We start from the raw sequence: 17,385 nt of genomic DNA, 5'->3' as shown, positions 1-17,385 counted from the left end.
CATTTTGTGTGGAAAATTCAAAATTGTTTGCATAGTCAACTTACACACACGCTTACCCCACCAGACATGCCACCAGGGGTCTTTTCACAGTCCCCAAATCCAGAACAAATTCAAGAAAGCGTACAGTATTATATAGAGCCATTACTGCAGGGACCTCTGTTCCATCTCATGTTGCTCAGATAAACAGCAAACCTGGTTTAAAAAACAGATAAAGCAACACCTCACGGCCCAACGCCTCTCCCCTATTGGACCAGATAGTTTGTGTGTTTATTGATATGTAGGCTATTGGACCCAGATAGTTTGTGTATGTATTGATATGTAGGCTATTGGACCCAGGTAGTTTGTGTATCTATTGATATGTAGGCTATTGGACCCAGATAGTTTGTGTGTGTGTATTGATATGTAGGCTATTGGACCCAGGTAGTTTGTGTGTGTATTGATATGTAGGCTATTGGACCCAGATAGTTTGTGTGTGTGTATTGATATGTAGGCTATTGGACCCAGATAGTTTGTGTATGTATTGATATGTAGGCTATTGGACCAGATAGTGTGCGTATGTATTGATATGTAGGCTATTGGACCCAGATAGTGTGTGTGTGTATTGATATGTAGGCTAGGTGTCACATTTTTTAATTGTTGTAGTTCTGTCCTTGAGCTGTTCTTGTCTATTCATGTTCTGTATTATGTTTCATGTTCTGTGTGGACCGCCAGGAAGAGTAGCTACTACTTTCGCAACAGCTAACGGGGATACTAATATGATACCAAAATTCCCAATAATTTGCTGATATGGATAAGATGAAATCAGAATCAGGAGAGATCTTGTCTCAGAAATAAAACATCATATAATTTCTCTGTAATTGTGTCCATAAAATGCACTCTGATGCTGATTACTGTCAAGCGACTCAGTGTATACAGTATGTACACGGAGTACATAACCCAGGGGACTCCAAAGATGCTGTGATTCAGTGTTGTCATGGTCACCACGTCAGCTGAGAACACACAAAACATCACACTTTTACCAGTTTTCCTCTCCATAAAAACGAAACTGTCCCACACTTTATACAGTTACTACCTTACAATCACTAAATGATAGATAAACACCTTGTACTGTGTCTGTGTGGACACTAAACTGTCTGTGTGGACACTAAACTGTCTGTGTGGACACTAAACTGTCTGTGTGGTCACTAAACTGTCTGTGTGGACACTAAACTGTCTGTGTGGACACTAAACTGTCTGTGTGGACACTAAACTGTCTATGTGGACACTAAACTGTCTGTGTGGTCAAACTGTCTGTGTGGACACTAAACTGTCTGTGTGTTCACTAAACTGTCTGTGTGGACACTAAACTGTCTGTGTGGACACTAAACTGTCTATGTGGACAGTAAACTGTCTGTGTGGTCAAACTGTCTGTGTGGACACTAAACTGTCTGTGTGTTCACTAAACTGTCTGTGTGGACACTAAACTGTCTGTGTGGACACTAAACTGTCTATGTGGACAGTAAACTGTCTGTGTGGTCAAACTGTCTGTGTGGACACTAAACTGTCTGTGTGTTCACTAAACTGTCTGTGTGGACACTAAACTGTCTGTGTGGTCACTAAACTCACCAATCAGGGAGCTCTATATGACATCAGTGCAGTTAGACCCTGGCGTCTCATTGGTTCTCTGCAGCCAGCGGTCTTTGTGTTGGGTGTGTCCAAAACCCTCGTCGTAGTTCCCTTTCCTCCTGAACAGCTGCTGGTAGTGGAATACACAGTAGAACTCCCCGTACAGAGGGGCATAGCTGTGCATGCTACACACACACACACACACACACACACACACACACACACACACACACACACACTGTGGGTGATGAATTTACATTCATTGAGGGTTGGGTGAATAATCAAGATGGATGACATATGTTTGATTACTTTCCAATGTTGAGCTGATCACATTGTCTCACCTGAGCTTCTTCTGACAGTGTTTACAGCAGAAACAGTTCTTGTGAAATATGAATTTATCAGCGACCATTTTCTCCATAGGATAGACTGGCTTCAGACAGGATGAACACACCTCCTGTTTACATGGCAGGAACTGGAGGGACAGGGATGGGTGTTATTACACTAACGTGATTAGGGTAGCAAAATTACGCTAACCTTACCAAAACTCCGCTAACCTTACCAAAACTCCGCTAACCTTACCAAAACTCCGTTAACCTTACCAAAATTACGCTAACCTTACCAAAACTCCGCTAACCTTACCAAAATTACGCTAACCTTACCAAAATTACGCTAACCTTACCAAAATTACGCTAACCTTACCAAAACTCCGCTAACCTTACGCTAACCTTACCAAAATTACGCTAACCTTACCAAAATTAAGCTAACCTTACCAAAATTACGCTAACCTTACCAAAATTACGCTAACCTTATCAAAATTCCCAGATTTTTATGAAATACTGGTTGGAAGATTCCCAGAATCGTAAGGGAATAAGCAGAGAAATCTGTAATCCTCCAACCAGGATTTCTGGAAAACAATATAATTTTGGGAAAGTTAGCGTCATTTTGGCAAACAGCTGTAAAGATGAACTAGAGAAACGCTAATTGTTTAATGATGAAGTCAAAGAATGAAAACAATGAATGGCCTCTATGAATCTGTGTTCTTAGACTAGAGATCTGACTCCTGTTGCAACGTGACAAGGTGGTCCAGCTTGTTGTTGATAATAACAACAGATGGTAGAAATAGACCAACAGCATCTTATTACAATTCTTTCCAAAAAAAAGTAAGAAAACAAATGTTTAATTAAATCACACACTTTAAAGAATCAAAATGAAACACATAAAAGATATATAAAAACAATTGTGATCATATTAAAATGCATTTTCAATTAAACAAATCAAAGACAAGTTGTTCTCTGTTTTTTTTATTTAACCTTTATTTAACTAGGCAAGTCAGTTAAGAACACACTACTGACTGGTTCAATACCATCAGGACACTACTGGCTGATTCAATACCATCAGGACACTCCACTACTGGCTGATTCATTACCATCAGAACACTACTGGCTGATTCAATACCATCAGGACACTACTGGCTGATTCAATACCATCAGAACACTACTGGCTGATTCAATACCATCAGAACACTCCACTACTGGCTGATTCAATACCATCAGAACACTACTGGCTGATTCAATACCATCAGGACACTACTGGCTGATTCAATACCATCAGGACACTCCACTGGCTGATTCAATACCATCAGGACACTACTGGCTGATTCAATACCATCAGAACACTCCACTACTGGCTGATTCATTACCATCAGAACACTACTGGCTGATTCAATACCATCAGGACACTACTGGCTGATTCAATACCATCAGGACACTACTGGCTGATTCAATACCATCAGGACACTACTGGCTGATTCAATACCATCAGGACACTCCACTACTGGCTGATTCAATACCATCAGGACACTCTAGTGGCTGATTCAATACCATCAGGACACTCCACTGGCTGATTCAATACCATCAGGACACTACTGGCTGATTCAATACCATCAGGACACTACTGGCTGATTCAATACCATCAGGACACTACTGGCTGATTCAATACCATCAGGACACTACTGGCTGATTCAATACCATCAGGACACTCCACTACTGGCTGATTCAATACCATCAGGACACTACTGGCTGATTCAATACCATCAGGACACTCCACTACTGGCTGATTCAATACCATCAGGACACTCCACTACTGGCTGATTCAATACCATCAGAACACTCCACTACTGGCTGATTCAATACCATCAGGACACTACTGGCTGATTCAATACCATCAGAACACTACTGGCTGATTCAATACCATCAGGACACTACTGGCTGATTCAATACCATCAGAACACTACTGGCTGATTCAATACCATCAGAACACTACTGGCTGATTCAATACCATCAGAACACCACTGGCTGATTCAATACCATCAGAACACTACTGGCTGATTCAATACCATCAGGACACTACTGGCTGATTCAATACCATCAGGACACTACTGGCTGATTCAATACCATCAGGACACTACTGGCTGATTCAATACCATCAGAACACTACTGGCTGATTCAATACCATCAGGACACTACTGGCTGATTCAATACCATCAGGACACTACTGGCTGATTCAATACCATCAGGACACTACTGGCTGATTCAATACCATCAGGACACTACTGGCTGATTCAATACCATCAGGACACTCCACTACTGGCTGATTCAATACCATCAGAACACTACTGGCTGATTCAATACCATCAGAACACTCCACTACTGGCTGATTCAATACCCTCAGAACACTACTGGCTGATTCAATACCATCAGGACACCACTGGCTGATTCAATACCATCAGAACACTCCACTACTGGCTGATTCAATACCATCAGAACACTACTGGCTGATTCAATACCATCAGGACACTCCACTACTGGCTGATTCAATACCCTCAGAACACTCCACTACTGGCTGATTCAATACCCTCAGAACACTACTGGCTGATTCAATACCATCAGGACACCACTGGCTGATTCAATACCATCAGAACACTCCACTACTGGCTGATTCAATACCATCAGAACACTACTGGCTGATTCAATACCATCAGGACACTCCACTACTGGCTGATTCAATACCATCAGAACACTACTGGCTGATTCAATACCATCAGAACACTCCACTACTGGCTGATTCAATACCATCAGAACACTACTGGCTGATTCAATACCATCAGGACACCACTGGCTGATTCAATACCATCAGAACACTACTGGCTGATTCAATACCATCAGAACACTACTGGCTGATTCAATACCTTACTGACTGATTCAATACCATCAGAACACTACTGGCTGATTCAATACCATCAGGACACTACTGGCTGATTCAATACCATCAGGACACTACTGGCTGATTCAATACCATCAGGACACTCCACTACTGGCTGATTCAATACCATCAGAACACTACTGGCTGATTCAATACCATCAGAACACTACTGGCTGATTCAATACCTTACTGACTGATTCAATACCATCAGAACACTACTGGCTGATTCAATACCATCAGGACACTACTGGCTGATTCAATACCATCAGGACACTACTGGCTGATTCAATACCATCAGGACACTCCACTACTGGCTGATTCAATACCATCAGAACACTACTGGCTGATTCAATACCATCAGGACACTCCACTACTGGCTGATTCAATACCATCAGAACACTACTGGCTGATTCAATACCATCAGGACACTACTGGCTGGTTCAATACCATCAGGACACTACTGGCTGATTCAATACCATCAGAACACTACTGGCTGATTCAATACCATCAGGACACTACTGGCTGATTCAATACCATCAGGACACTCCACTACTGGCTGATTCAATACCATCAGGACACTAGTGGCTGATTCAATACCAACAGGACACTCCACTACTGGCTGATTCAATACCATCAGAACACTCCACTACTGGCTGATTCAATACCATCAGGACACTGCTGGCTGATTCAATACCATCAGGACACTACTGGCTGATTCAATACCATCAGGACACTCCTGGCTGATTCAATACCATCAGAACACTACTGGCTGATTCAATACCATCAGGACACTGCTGGCTGATTCAATACCATCAGGACACCACTGGCTGATTCAATACCATCAGGACACTACTGGCTGATTCAATACCATCAGGACACTCCACTACTGGCTGATTCAATACCATCAGGACACTAGTGGCTGATTCAATACCAACAGGACACTCCACTACTGGCTGATTCAATACCATCAGGACACTTATGGCTGATTCAATACCATCAGGACACTACTGGCTGATTCAATACCATCAGGACACTCCTGGCTGATTCAATACCATCAGAACACTACTGGCTGATTCAATACCATCAGGACACTACTGGCTGATTCAATACCATCAGGACACTACTGGCTGATTCAATACCATCAGGACACTACTGGCTGATTCAATACCATCAGGACACTACTGGCTGATTCAATACCATCAGAACACTACTGGCTGATTCAATACCATCAGGACACTACTGGCTGATTCAATACCATCAGGACACTCCTGGCTGATTCAATACCATCAGAACACTACTGGCTGATTCAATACCATCAGGACACTACTGGCTGATTCAGTACCATCAGGACACTCCACTACTGGCTGATTCAGTACCATCAGGACACTCCACTACTGGCTGATTCAATACCATCAGGACACTACTGGCTGATTCAATACCATCAGAACACTACTGGCTGATTCAATACCATCAGAACAGTACTGGCTGATTCAATACCATCAGAACACTACTGGCTGATTCAATACCATCAGAACACTACTGGCTGATTCAATACCATCAGGACACTACTGGCTGATTCAATACCATCAGGACACTACTGGCTGATTCAATACCATCAGAACACTACTGGCTGATTCAATACCCTCAGGACACTCCACTACTGGCTGATTCAATACCATCAGGACACTACTGGCTGATTCAATACCATCAGGACACTCCACTACTGGCTGATTCAATACCATCAGGACACTACTGGCTGATTCAATACCATCAGGACACTACTGGCTGATTCAATACCATCAGGACACTACTGGCTGATTCAATACCATCAGGACACTACTGGCTGATTCAATACCCTCAGGACACTCCACTACTGGCTGATTCAATACCATCAGGACACTACTGGCTGATTCAATACCATCAGAACACTCCACTACTGGCTGATTCAATACCATCAGAACACTACTGGCTGATTCAATACCATCAGGACACTACTGGCTGATTCAATACCATCAGGACACTCCACTACTGGCTGATTCAATACCATCAGAACACTACTGGCTGATTCAATACCATCAGAACACTCCACTACTGGCTGATTCAATACCATCAGAACACTACTGGCTGATTCAATACCATCAGGACACTAGTGGCTGATTCAATACCATCAGGACACTCCACTACTGGCTGATTCAATACCATCAGAACACTACTGGCTGATTCAATACCATCAGAACACTACTGGCTGATTCAATACCATCAGGACACTACTGGCTGATTCAATACCATCAGGACACTCCACTACTGGCTGATTCAATACCATCAGGACACTCCACTACTGGCTGATTCAATACCATCAGGACACTCCACTACTGGCTGATTCAATACCATCAGGACACTCCACTACTGGCTGATTCAATACCATCAGGACACTCCACTACTGGCTGATTCAATACCATCAGGACACTCCACTACTGGCTGATTCAATACCATCAGGACACTCCACTACTGGCTGATTCAATACCATCAGGACACTACTGGCTGATTCAATACCATCAGGACACTACTGGCTGATTCAGTACCATCAGAACACTACTGGCTGATTCAATACCATCAGGACACTACTGGCTGATTCAATACCATCAGGACACTCCACTACTGGCTGATTCAATACCATCAGGACACTACTGGCTGATTCAATACCATCAGAACACTCCACTACTGGCTGATTCAATACCATCAGGACACTACTGGCTGATTCAATACCATCAGAACACTCCACTACTGGCTGATTCAATACCATCAGGACACTACTGGCTGATTCAATACCATCAGGACACTCCACTACTGGCTGATTCAATACCATCAGGACACTCCACTACTGGCTGATTCAATATCATCAGGACACTACTGGCTGATTCAATACCATCAGGACACTCCACTACTGGGTGATTCAATACCATCAGGACACTACTGGCTGATTCAATACCATCAGAACACTACTGGCTGATTCAATACCATCAGAACACTACTGGCAGATTCAATACCATCAGGACACTACTGGCTGATTCAATACCATCAGGACACTCCACTACTGGCTGATTCAATACCATCAGAACACTCCACTACTGGCTGATTCAATACCATCAGGACACTACTGGCTGAGTCAATACCATCAGGACACTCCACTACTGGCTGATTCAATACCATCAGGACACTACTGGCTGATTCAATACCATCAGGACACTACTGGCTGATTCAATACCATCAGGACACTCCACTACTGGCTGATTCAATACCATCAGAACACTCCACTACTGGCTGATTCAATACCATCAGGACACTACTGGCTGATTCAATACCATCAGGACACTACTGGCTGATTCAATACCATCAGAACACTCCACTACTGGCTGATTCAATACCATCAGGACACTCCACTACTGGCTGATTCAATACCATCAGGACACTACTGGCTGGTTCAATTCCATCAGGACACTACTGGCTGATTCAATACCATCAGAACACTACTGGCTGATTCAATACCATCAGAACACTACTGGCTGATTCAATACCATCAGGACACTACTGGCTGATTCAATACCATCAGGACACTACTGGCTGATTCAATACCATCAGGACACTACTGGCTGATTCAATACCATCAGGACACTACTGGCTGATTCAATACCATCAGGACACTACTGGCTGATTCAATACCATCAGGACACTACTGGCTGATTCAATACCATCAGGACACTCCACTACTGGCTGATTCAATACCATCAGGACACTACTGGCTGATTCAATACCATCAGGACACTACTGGCTGATTCAATACCATCAGGACACTACTGGCTGATTCAATACCATCAGGACACTCCACTACTGGCTGATTCAATACCATCAGGACACTCCACTACTGGCTGATTCAATACCATCAGAACACTACTGGCTGATTCAATACCATCAGGACACTACTGGCTGATTCAATACCATCAGGACACTCCACTACTGGCTGATTCAATACCATCAGGACACTACTGGCTGATTCAATACCATCAGGACACTACTGGCTGATTCAATACCATCAGAACACTACTGGCTGATTCAATACCATCAGGACACTCCACTACTGGCTGATTCAATACCCTCAGGACACTCCACTACTGGCTGATTCAATACCATCAGGACACTACTGGCTGATTCAATACCATCAGGACACTACTGGCTGATTCAATACCATCAGGACACTACTGGCTGATTCAATACCATCAGGACACTACTGGCTGATTCAATACCATCAGGACACTACTGGCTGATTCAATACCATCAGGACACTCCAACTGGCTGATTCAATACCATCAGGACACTACTGGCTGATTCAATACCATCAGGACACTACTGGCTGATTCAATACCATCAGGACACTACTGGCTGATTCAATACCATCAGAACACCACTGGCTGATTCAATACCATCAGGACACTACTGGCTGATTCAATACCATCAGGACACTCCACTACTGGCTGATTCAATACCATCAGGACACTACTGGCTGATTCAATACCATCAGGACACTACTGGCTGATTCAATACCATCAGGACACTCCACTACTGGCTGATTCAATACCATCAGAACACTACTGGCTGATTCAATACCATCAGGACACTACTACTGGCTGATTCAATACCATCAGAACACCACTGGCTGATTCAATACCATCAGGACACTCCACTACTGGCTGATTCAATACCATCAGGACACCACTTGGCTGATTCAATACCATCAGGACACCCTACTGGCTGATTCAATACCCTCAGGACACTCCCACTGGCTGGTTCAATACCATCAGGACACTACTGGCTGATTCAATACCATCAGGACACTACTGGCTGATTCAATACCATCAGGACACTCCACTACTGACTGATTCAATACCATCAGGACACTACTGGCTGATTCAATACCATCAGGACACCACTGGCTGGTTCAATACCATCAGAACACTACTGGCTGATTATAAATATTTTAGGGTATTTTCTGATACAATAAAACACTAAGATATTTGTATTTTTTATGGATCCCCATTAGTTCCTGCCAAGGCAGCAGCTACTCTTCCTGGGGTTTATTATGGATCTCCATTAGTTCCTGTCAAGATAGCAGCTACTCTTCCTGGGGTTTATTATGGATCCCCGTTAGTTCCTGCCAAGGCAGCAGCTACTCTTCCTGGGGTTAATTATGGATCCCCATTAGTTCCTACCAAGGCAGCAGCTACTCTTCCTGGGGTTTATTATGGATCCCCATTAGTTCCTGTCAAGACAGCAGCTACTCTTCCTGGGGTTTATTATGGATCCCCATTAATTCCTGTCAAGACAGCAGCTACTCTTCCTGGGGTTTATTATGGATCCCCATTAGTTCCTGCCAAGGCAGCAGCTACTCTTCCTGGGGTTTATTATGGATCCCCATTAGTTCCTGCCAAGGCAGCAGCTACTCTTCCTGGGGTTTATTATGGATCCCCATTAGTTCCTGCCAAGGCAGCAGCTACTCTTCCTGGGGTTTATTATGGATCCCCATTAGTTCCTGCCAAGGCAGCAGCTTCTCTTCCTGGGGTCCAGAAAAATTAATGCAGTCATACACTTTTTTAAACATTACAATACATTCATTACAGAATTCACAACACACTGTGTGCCCTCAGCCTTCTACTCTACTACCACATATCTACAACGCAAAATCCATGTGTGTATAGCTCGTATGTTATTGTGTGTATGTTATCATGTGTGTGTATGCATGTGTCTGTCCTATGTTTGTGTCTCTTCACAGTCCCTGCTGTTCTATAAGGTGTATTTTTAATCTGTTGTTTAAATCTGATTCTACTTCTTGCATCAGTTACCTGATGTGGAATAGAGTTCCATGTAGTCATGGCTCTATGTATTACTGTGCGCCTCCCATAGTCTGTTCTGGACTTGGGGACTGTGAAGAGACCTCTGGTGGCATGTCTGTCTCTCGTTGAATGTGAAGAGCGAGAGAGAAGCGCAGGGGGGCGGGTCAGTTGTCAGTGGCAGGTCGCCGGGCTGTTCCTTGCTACGCACCGGCCCGGCTGAGTGTTAGCGTTTTGTGTAGCCTCGCACCGGCCCGGCTGAGTGTTAGCGTTTTGTGTAGCCTCTCAGAGCTGTGTCGGGCGTGTCCCCAGTGTCACCAATCTGACTTGTAGTGTTTTTTTTTTTTTAGATAAGGCAGAGCGTCATCATTTCCTCAATCAAAATGTAGTGCCACCTGTTGAACAGCTTTGACCTGTTTAACAGCTTTGACCTGTTTAACAGCTTTGACCTGCTGAACAGCTTTGACCTGCTTCTCTAGTGCCACATTTTGAACAGCTTTGACCTGCTTCTCTAGTGCCACATTTTGAACAGCTTTGACCTGTTTCTCTAGTACCACATTTTGAACAGCTTTGACCTGCTTCTCTAGTGCCACATTTTGAACAGCTTTGACCTGTTTAACAGCTTTGACCTGTTTAACAGCTTTGACCTGTTTCTCTAGTACCACATTTTGAACAGCTTTGACCTGTTTCTCTAGTGCCACATTTTGAACAGCTTTGACCTGTTTCTCTTGAAGGGCCTTGGCCTTCATGGTGGCTTGTTGGTGGGTGTAGATGGCAGCCTGGAGGTTTGAGATGTCGTCTTCCTCATCCAGCATTTCCACTACGATCTCTTCCTTCTGTTTCTCGGGGTGGCCAGGTGTCTTCTGGGACAATACATTGAGGTCATGTGTTTAACCTGAGTCTTCAGCGTCACGCCTTAGCATCTCCTTCAAAGAGGTCTAATGGGTTTGCACTCAAAAATATGTTGCATAAAGCTTACTTCATTAGTCAATGTTTTAAATGTTTTACTGCATCTGGGATTGGGTACACATACGTTTTGGCTTTACTGCCTTCTTCAGTGTGTAGGTGCAATTTTATTTAATTCAAAACAGCACTGATTCTTCACTGGCCCAGGTGAGTGTCTCAAGCTCTGATTCTTCACTGGCTCAGGTGAGTGTCCAAAGCTCTGATTCTTCACTGGCCCAGGTGAGTGTCTCAAGCTCTGATTCTTCACCGGCCCAGGTGAGTGTCTCAAGCTCTGATTCTTCACCGGCCCAGGTGAGTGTCTAGGTGTGTTGATGTCACGTCCTGCAGAACCATTCCTCTTTGCAGGTATGGTACTTTGGCCTGCCGGTCCTTGGCAAAGTGGATGATCCTTTTGTTGGACACAGCTCTGGTTGGCTGAGAACATGCTCTTCAGTTTCTTCACATCGACTGGGACTCCGGATCATTCTGCTCCATAGAGTCCTCTGGTTGTTGTTGAAGATAATGTGTCTTTGGCTCTGTGTAGACACCCGTTACAATGTCAGTCTGGTTCTGGAGGAGTTCCTCCTCCTCCTCCCTGGCTGGACTTGCAGGGTCTTGAGATATTCCAGATCACCCTTCTCAACGCAGCTCCTAAATAACTTTGACATTCCCCTTGACCTCATGTCTGTAATAGGCTGTGGCTGAGAGGTCCTGACTGGTGTCCAAGACACAGCTGACAGTTGACTTTGCATCGCCTCTCCTTACGTCACTAGTCCCTGTTGAATTCTTGTCTCCTTCCTGCAGCTACGTCTAAGGACGTTTGTCTCCACCCTCTGTCCCTGCGGGTGGGAGGTACCTCTCCACCTCTCCTTCAGAGTGGTTGTACAGGGAGTTAACGTTGACCTCAGCCCGTTCCTGACCAGCCTCCTGTATAACTACTCCTTTCCTCAGAGAGCTGTCCTGACTGAGGATGTCCTCCAATTAGTTGGAGAATGTTAGCTGTTTTGAACTCTTTATCCTTAAAACCAGATGTACCTGAGAGACAGGTACTGTCACCATGGTGACCTCCACGTTCCCCTGCTTGTCCTTCTTCAGGTAAACTACCTGAGGCTTTAAGGGTTGTCCCGAGGCAACAGCTGGAGTATAAAGTTCTTAACCCTGCCGTCAGCCACCTCATTCTGTTCAATCTCTGGCCTCAGGACGGAGGTCAGCCCGTACCTAGCCTTCTGACCACTTCCTGTATCACTAGCCTCGATGATGGATCCGTGGAGGTGGATGGCGTTGAAGTGATGGAGAGAGTTCGTTGTGTTGATGACGCTCTCTGCCACTGTCTCTACTCTGTTCTAGGTGGTTGATCAGGTTGAACAGCGCGGAGTCAAACAGCTGAGCTCTGTTCCTAACAGTAGCCTCTAACACCAACATGTCCTCCTGGAACCTTCTGTCTGGAGCTAAGTCACCCGGAGGTGAAGGGTTATTCTGGGGCTTTGGTTCCTAGACATCCTGTTGTGTTTATTTCTCTGAAAGGGAACTGTTTTCAAGTTGAGTGCACTGTGACACTTTTGACTTGTTAGACTAGTTTCAACGTCAACATCTGCTGTTGAAGCTCACTGTGACCTTTCTCTCAAAGACGTCTTTGACTGTGGAGAACCCTTCATGCTGCAGCTGGACCTTTCTCCCAAAGATGTGTTTGTGGAGAACCCTTCATGCTGCAGCTGGACCTTTCTCCCAAAGATGTGTTTGCTGTGGAGAACCCTTCATGCTGCAGCTGGACCTTTCTCCCAAAGACGTGTTTGACTGTGGAGAACCCTCACTAAGTGTGTGCATTGTTACATCAGACATCCAGAGCTTCTCCTCACCTCCAGGATTTTCTAAAACAAATATGCTTTTGATGACTCTCTGTACTGTCTCACTGCTTCTTTTCTCAAACACTTGTTTTCTCTTATGAATTGCTCCCCACTTGTCCTCCGACACGATGGCCTTGTTCAGGGCTACAAGTGAATCTTGGCTGGCCAACAGGGTGTCGAGCTGCTGGCTCTCAAACAGCCTCTTAGCAGACTGGACGTCCAATGTGACCAACTCCTCCTCCTCACACTCAGTAAGTTCCCCATGAGCATCATCAGCCCTCTCCACTTTGTCCGTGGCTCTGTTAACCCTCTCCTCATGAATGTTCTGGCTATCCAATGGCTGCTCAAACAAAGCTGGATGTTCTCTTCATGTTTCCCCATACCCCAACCCCAGCTCCAACCCCAGCTCCAAACAAGTCACTAAGATACTCCTTTGCACACATCCTCTACAAACCAAGTCATATTCTGTTAGCTGAACTCCGAACATTCTGTTAAACTCCAAACATTTTGTTAGTTGAACTCCAAACATTCTGTTAGTTGAACTCCAAAACATTCTGTTAGTTGAACTCCAAACATTCTGTTAGTTGAACTCCAAACATTCTGTTAGTTGAACTCCAAACATTCTGTTAGTTGAACTCCAAACATTCTGTTAGTTGAACTGCAAACATTCTGTTAGCTGAACTCCAAACATTCTGTTAGTTAAACTGCAAACATTCTGTTAGCTGAACTCCAAACATTCTGTTAGTTGAACTCCAAACATTCTGTTAGTTGAACTCCAAACATTCTGTTAGTTGAACTCCAAACATTCTGTTAGGTGAACTCCAAACATTCTGTTAGCTGAACTCCAAACATTCTGTTAGTTGAACTCCAAACATTCTGTTAGTTGAACTCCAAACATTCTGTTAGTTGAACTCCAAACATTCTGTTAGTTGAACTCCAAACATTCTGTTAGCTGAACTCCAAACATTCTGTTAACTGAACTCCAAACATTCTGTTAGTTGAACTCCAAACATTCTGTTAGTTGAACTCCAAACATTCTGTTAGTTGAACTCCAAACATTCTGTTAGTTGAACTCCAAACATTCTGTTAGTTGAACTCCAAACATTCTGTTAGTTGAACTCCAAACATTCTGTTAGCTGAACTCCAAACATTCTGTTAGTTAAACTCCAAACATTCTGTTAGTTAAACTGCAAACATTCTGTTAGCTGAACTCCAAACATTCTGTTAGTTGAACTCCAAACATTCTGTTAGTTAAACTCCAAACATTCTGTTAGTTAAACTGCAAACATTCTGTTAGTTGAACTCCAAACATTCTGTTAGTTAAACTCCAAACATTCTGTTAGTTAAACTCCAAACATTCTGTTAGTTGAACTCCAAACATTCTGTTAGCTGAACTCCAAAACAATCGGTGCCGTAAGTCGCAGTCCTCAGTGAAAGCAGGCTTATCCATATTTGTCTATGTTTGTATGGTTATGGTTTGACAAAATACCATTATATTGCAACAAAATCAACAACAACACAACATTACCTGCAAGCCAAACAAACAATCCTTCTAAAATACACCTTGCACCTTGTCATGCCAACTCTGAGACGCTTAAGAAGACAACAGGACTCCTCTGCCTACCTTGGATGGTTTCACTCCTCTCTTGGTTGGAGAGGATGGATCTTGAGCCTGCAGGGAAATATCATAAAATCAGTTCAATATGACAAACTAATATAATAATAATTATATGTATTGATAATCACTATCATTACATAACAGTTATAGTGCTGTATATTTTACTACTGGCTTCTCAGTGACCTGCCTTGATGATTTCTGTGTGTTGTGGAGACCAGAGGCCTTGATGTTTTCTGACACCAGAGTACAGCACTGTCTAAGACAGATATATATATATATATATATATATATATATATATATATATATATAGATCCTACAGAAGACAGACATAGAGCTATAGCAGGACTCCCCAACCCTGTTCCTGGAGATTCACCCTCCTGTAAGTTTTAACTCCAACCCTGTTCCTGGAGATTCACCCTCCTGTAGGTTTTAACACCAACCATGTTCCTGGAGAGCACACTCCACCTCACCTACAGGAAGGTAGATCTCCAGGAACAGGGTTGGAGTTAAAACCTACAGGATGGTAGATCTCCAGGAACAGGGTTGGAGTTAAAACCTACAGGAGGGTATCTCTCCAGGAACAGGGTTGGACTTAAAACCTACAGGATGGTATCTCTCCAGGAACAGGGTTGGAAAAGTCCTGATCTATAGATCCTTGAGATAAGATGGACATAGTTCTATAGCTCATAGATAAAATACTGTAACATCTCTAACATCTCAGAGGAGCGAGGGAAGGAGTACATACTGTTGACTCTGCAGCTGCTACCTTGGACAGATAGAGGGCAGATATGGCTCTGACAGAGACGGAAGCGACCGGTTTCTCCCTGTCCGGGTTGAAGGAGGAGGAGGAACTGGCGTCTCTGAGGTCTGAGATCGACTTCCTCTTGTCATCTACGGAAACATCAGAGGGACAGAAAGCTTTTTTTTTTTTTTTTTTTGCACACACTTTCCCATTGATATCTTACAAGACATTCTTAGCTGTGATGCGCAGCAAATTTACACCATTTCACAGTTTTACACCACTTTCATTGTGATGATAGCGTATCTTAATGTACTGTGTGTAACCCTAACCTATTATGTATCCGTCCACTCACAAGAGTTTCTAAACCCAGAGGCGTAACATGGTGAGACTTCTGGGAACGCTTGCGAAACAGACCAAACAGAGCAGGCTGGAGTTTGGGATTTGAGAAGTCAATGAGAGAAGTGAAGAATTCTTCCTTAGTTGTTCATTTTCTTCAAATCTAAAAGCACAACCTAGATTTGAGCCCATGTCTTAAATAGTTGAACATGTTTTTACTCCAACCTCGTGAAAGTGACAAACTGACACGTTTTCATCTTCGTCAAAAAACAACTTTATATCGACGGACTGCCTTTGATTTGATGGCCTGCACACGAGACGACAGTTAGACCCGATGACGTGTTTCTACGTATGAGCTTAGCTAGCCAACGCTGCCATGACATCGCCTACAAGTGTGATCGGGGATTTCTATTGGACAAGCAGTTTCTGCCCATCTTCATGCTGTAGTGTCTTTGGTCGGTTCGGTACTAGAATTTTTGTTATGTTCGGTACTTCTGCCAAATGTGTCTCAGGTGATTGAGAGGACCAAGTCTTTGTCAGGCAGTAGTGGAAATGTCAGTACTGAGAGAAACTTGGACAATTATTCAAACGATCATCTTTATTCAACATCGATTAATTATTGCAATAATAAAACCGTCGACCACACACTAAGTTGTGTTGCTGAGAGCTTAACTGATAATGAAAAAAACTGAGATCTTATATAGGCCTTAAATGCTCAGTCAGTCATTTCTACCGTTCCCATAAGCCACCTTGGTCCATCTCCTGGTTATCTGCACGGGATATTGTTTTGCTTCCAACCCGGCTTAGTTTCCCAGATGCCAGGAAGATGAGACAATGAGACATTGTTCTAAACTCTTCCAGGCTCTCTCTATCTCGGGTCACACACACACACACACCACATCTTATCTATAGAATGCCAGCTTTTAGATTTTTATCACCAAGTCCATTGTCAGCTCAAGCTTTCGCTAGCAAAATCCATTTCCTTAACGCCCAGACTAACTGCAGGGTGCTAGAGTGGACACCATAAAACTCAGCCTTAGCAGGCCAGTCTTATCCTTAGTTAAATAAATAACACTTTACTATTAATATCAAACAAATCAGGTAATTATGTAATTTTCCCCTGACACAGCGCAGCCTCTTTATAGAGCTAA

The 17,385-nt window shown here is 43.6% G+C and overlaps 1 protein-coding gene across 1 annotated transcript in view; it reads right to left on the bottom strand.

Moving 5' to 3' along the window:
- Window positions 1-440: 440 nt before the first annotated feature.
- LOC106590690 (uncharacterized) overlaps window positions 441-17,385 on the bottom strand; it is a 35,713-nt gene continuing 18,768 nt past the window's right edge. The window contains exons 6-10 of the mRNA XM_045710746.1: window positions 15,902-16,047; window positions 15,162-15,209; window positions 1,947-2,077; window positions 1,606-1,790; window positions 441-989 (exon numbers count right to left, since the gene is read on the bottom strand). Coding sequence (XP_045566702.1) covers window positions 1,619-1,790; window positions 1,947-2,077; window positions 15,162-15,209; window positions 15,902-16,047 — 497 coding nt within the window. The 3' untranslated portion in view covers window positions 441-989; window positions 1,606-1,618. The remainder of the gene's footprint in view (window positions 990-1,605; window positions 1,791-1,946; window positions 2,078-15,161; window positions 15,210-15,901; window positions 16,048-17,385) is intronic.

The sequence above is a fragment of the Salmo salar genome, chromosome ssa29 (genome assembly GCF_905237065.1).
Source record: "Salmo salar chromosome ssa29, Ssal_v3.1, whole genome shotgun sequence".
In the NCBI taxonomy this organism is placed as follows: domain Eukaryota; kingdom Metazoa; phylum Chordata; class Actinopteri; order Salmoniformes; family Salmonidae; genus Salmo; species Salmo salar.
This window is presented reverse-complemented; position numbering and strand designations above follow the sequence as displayed.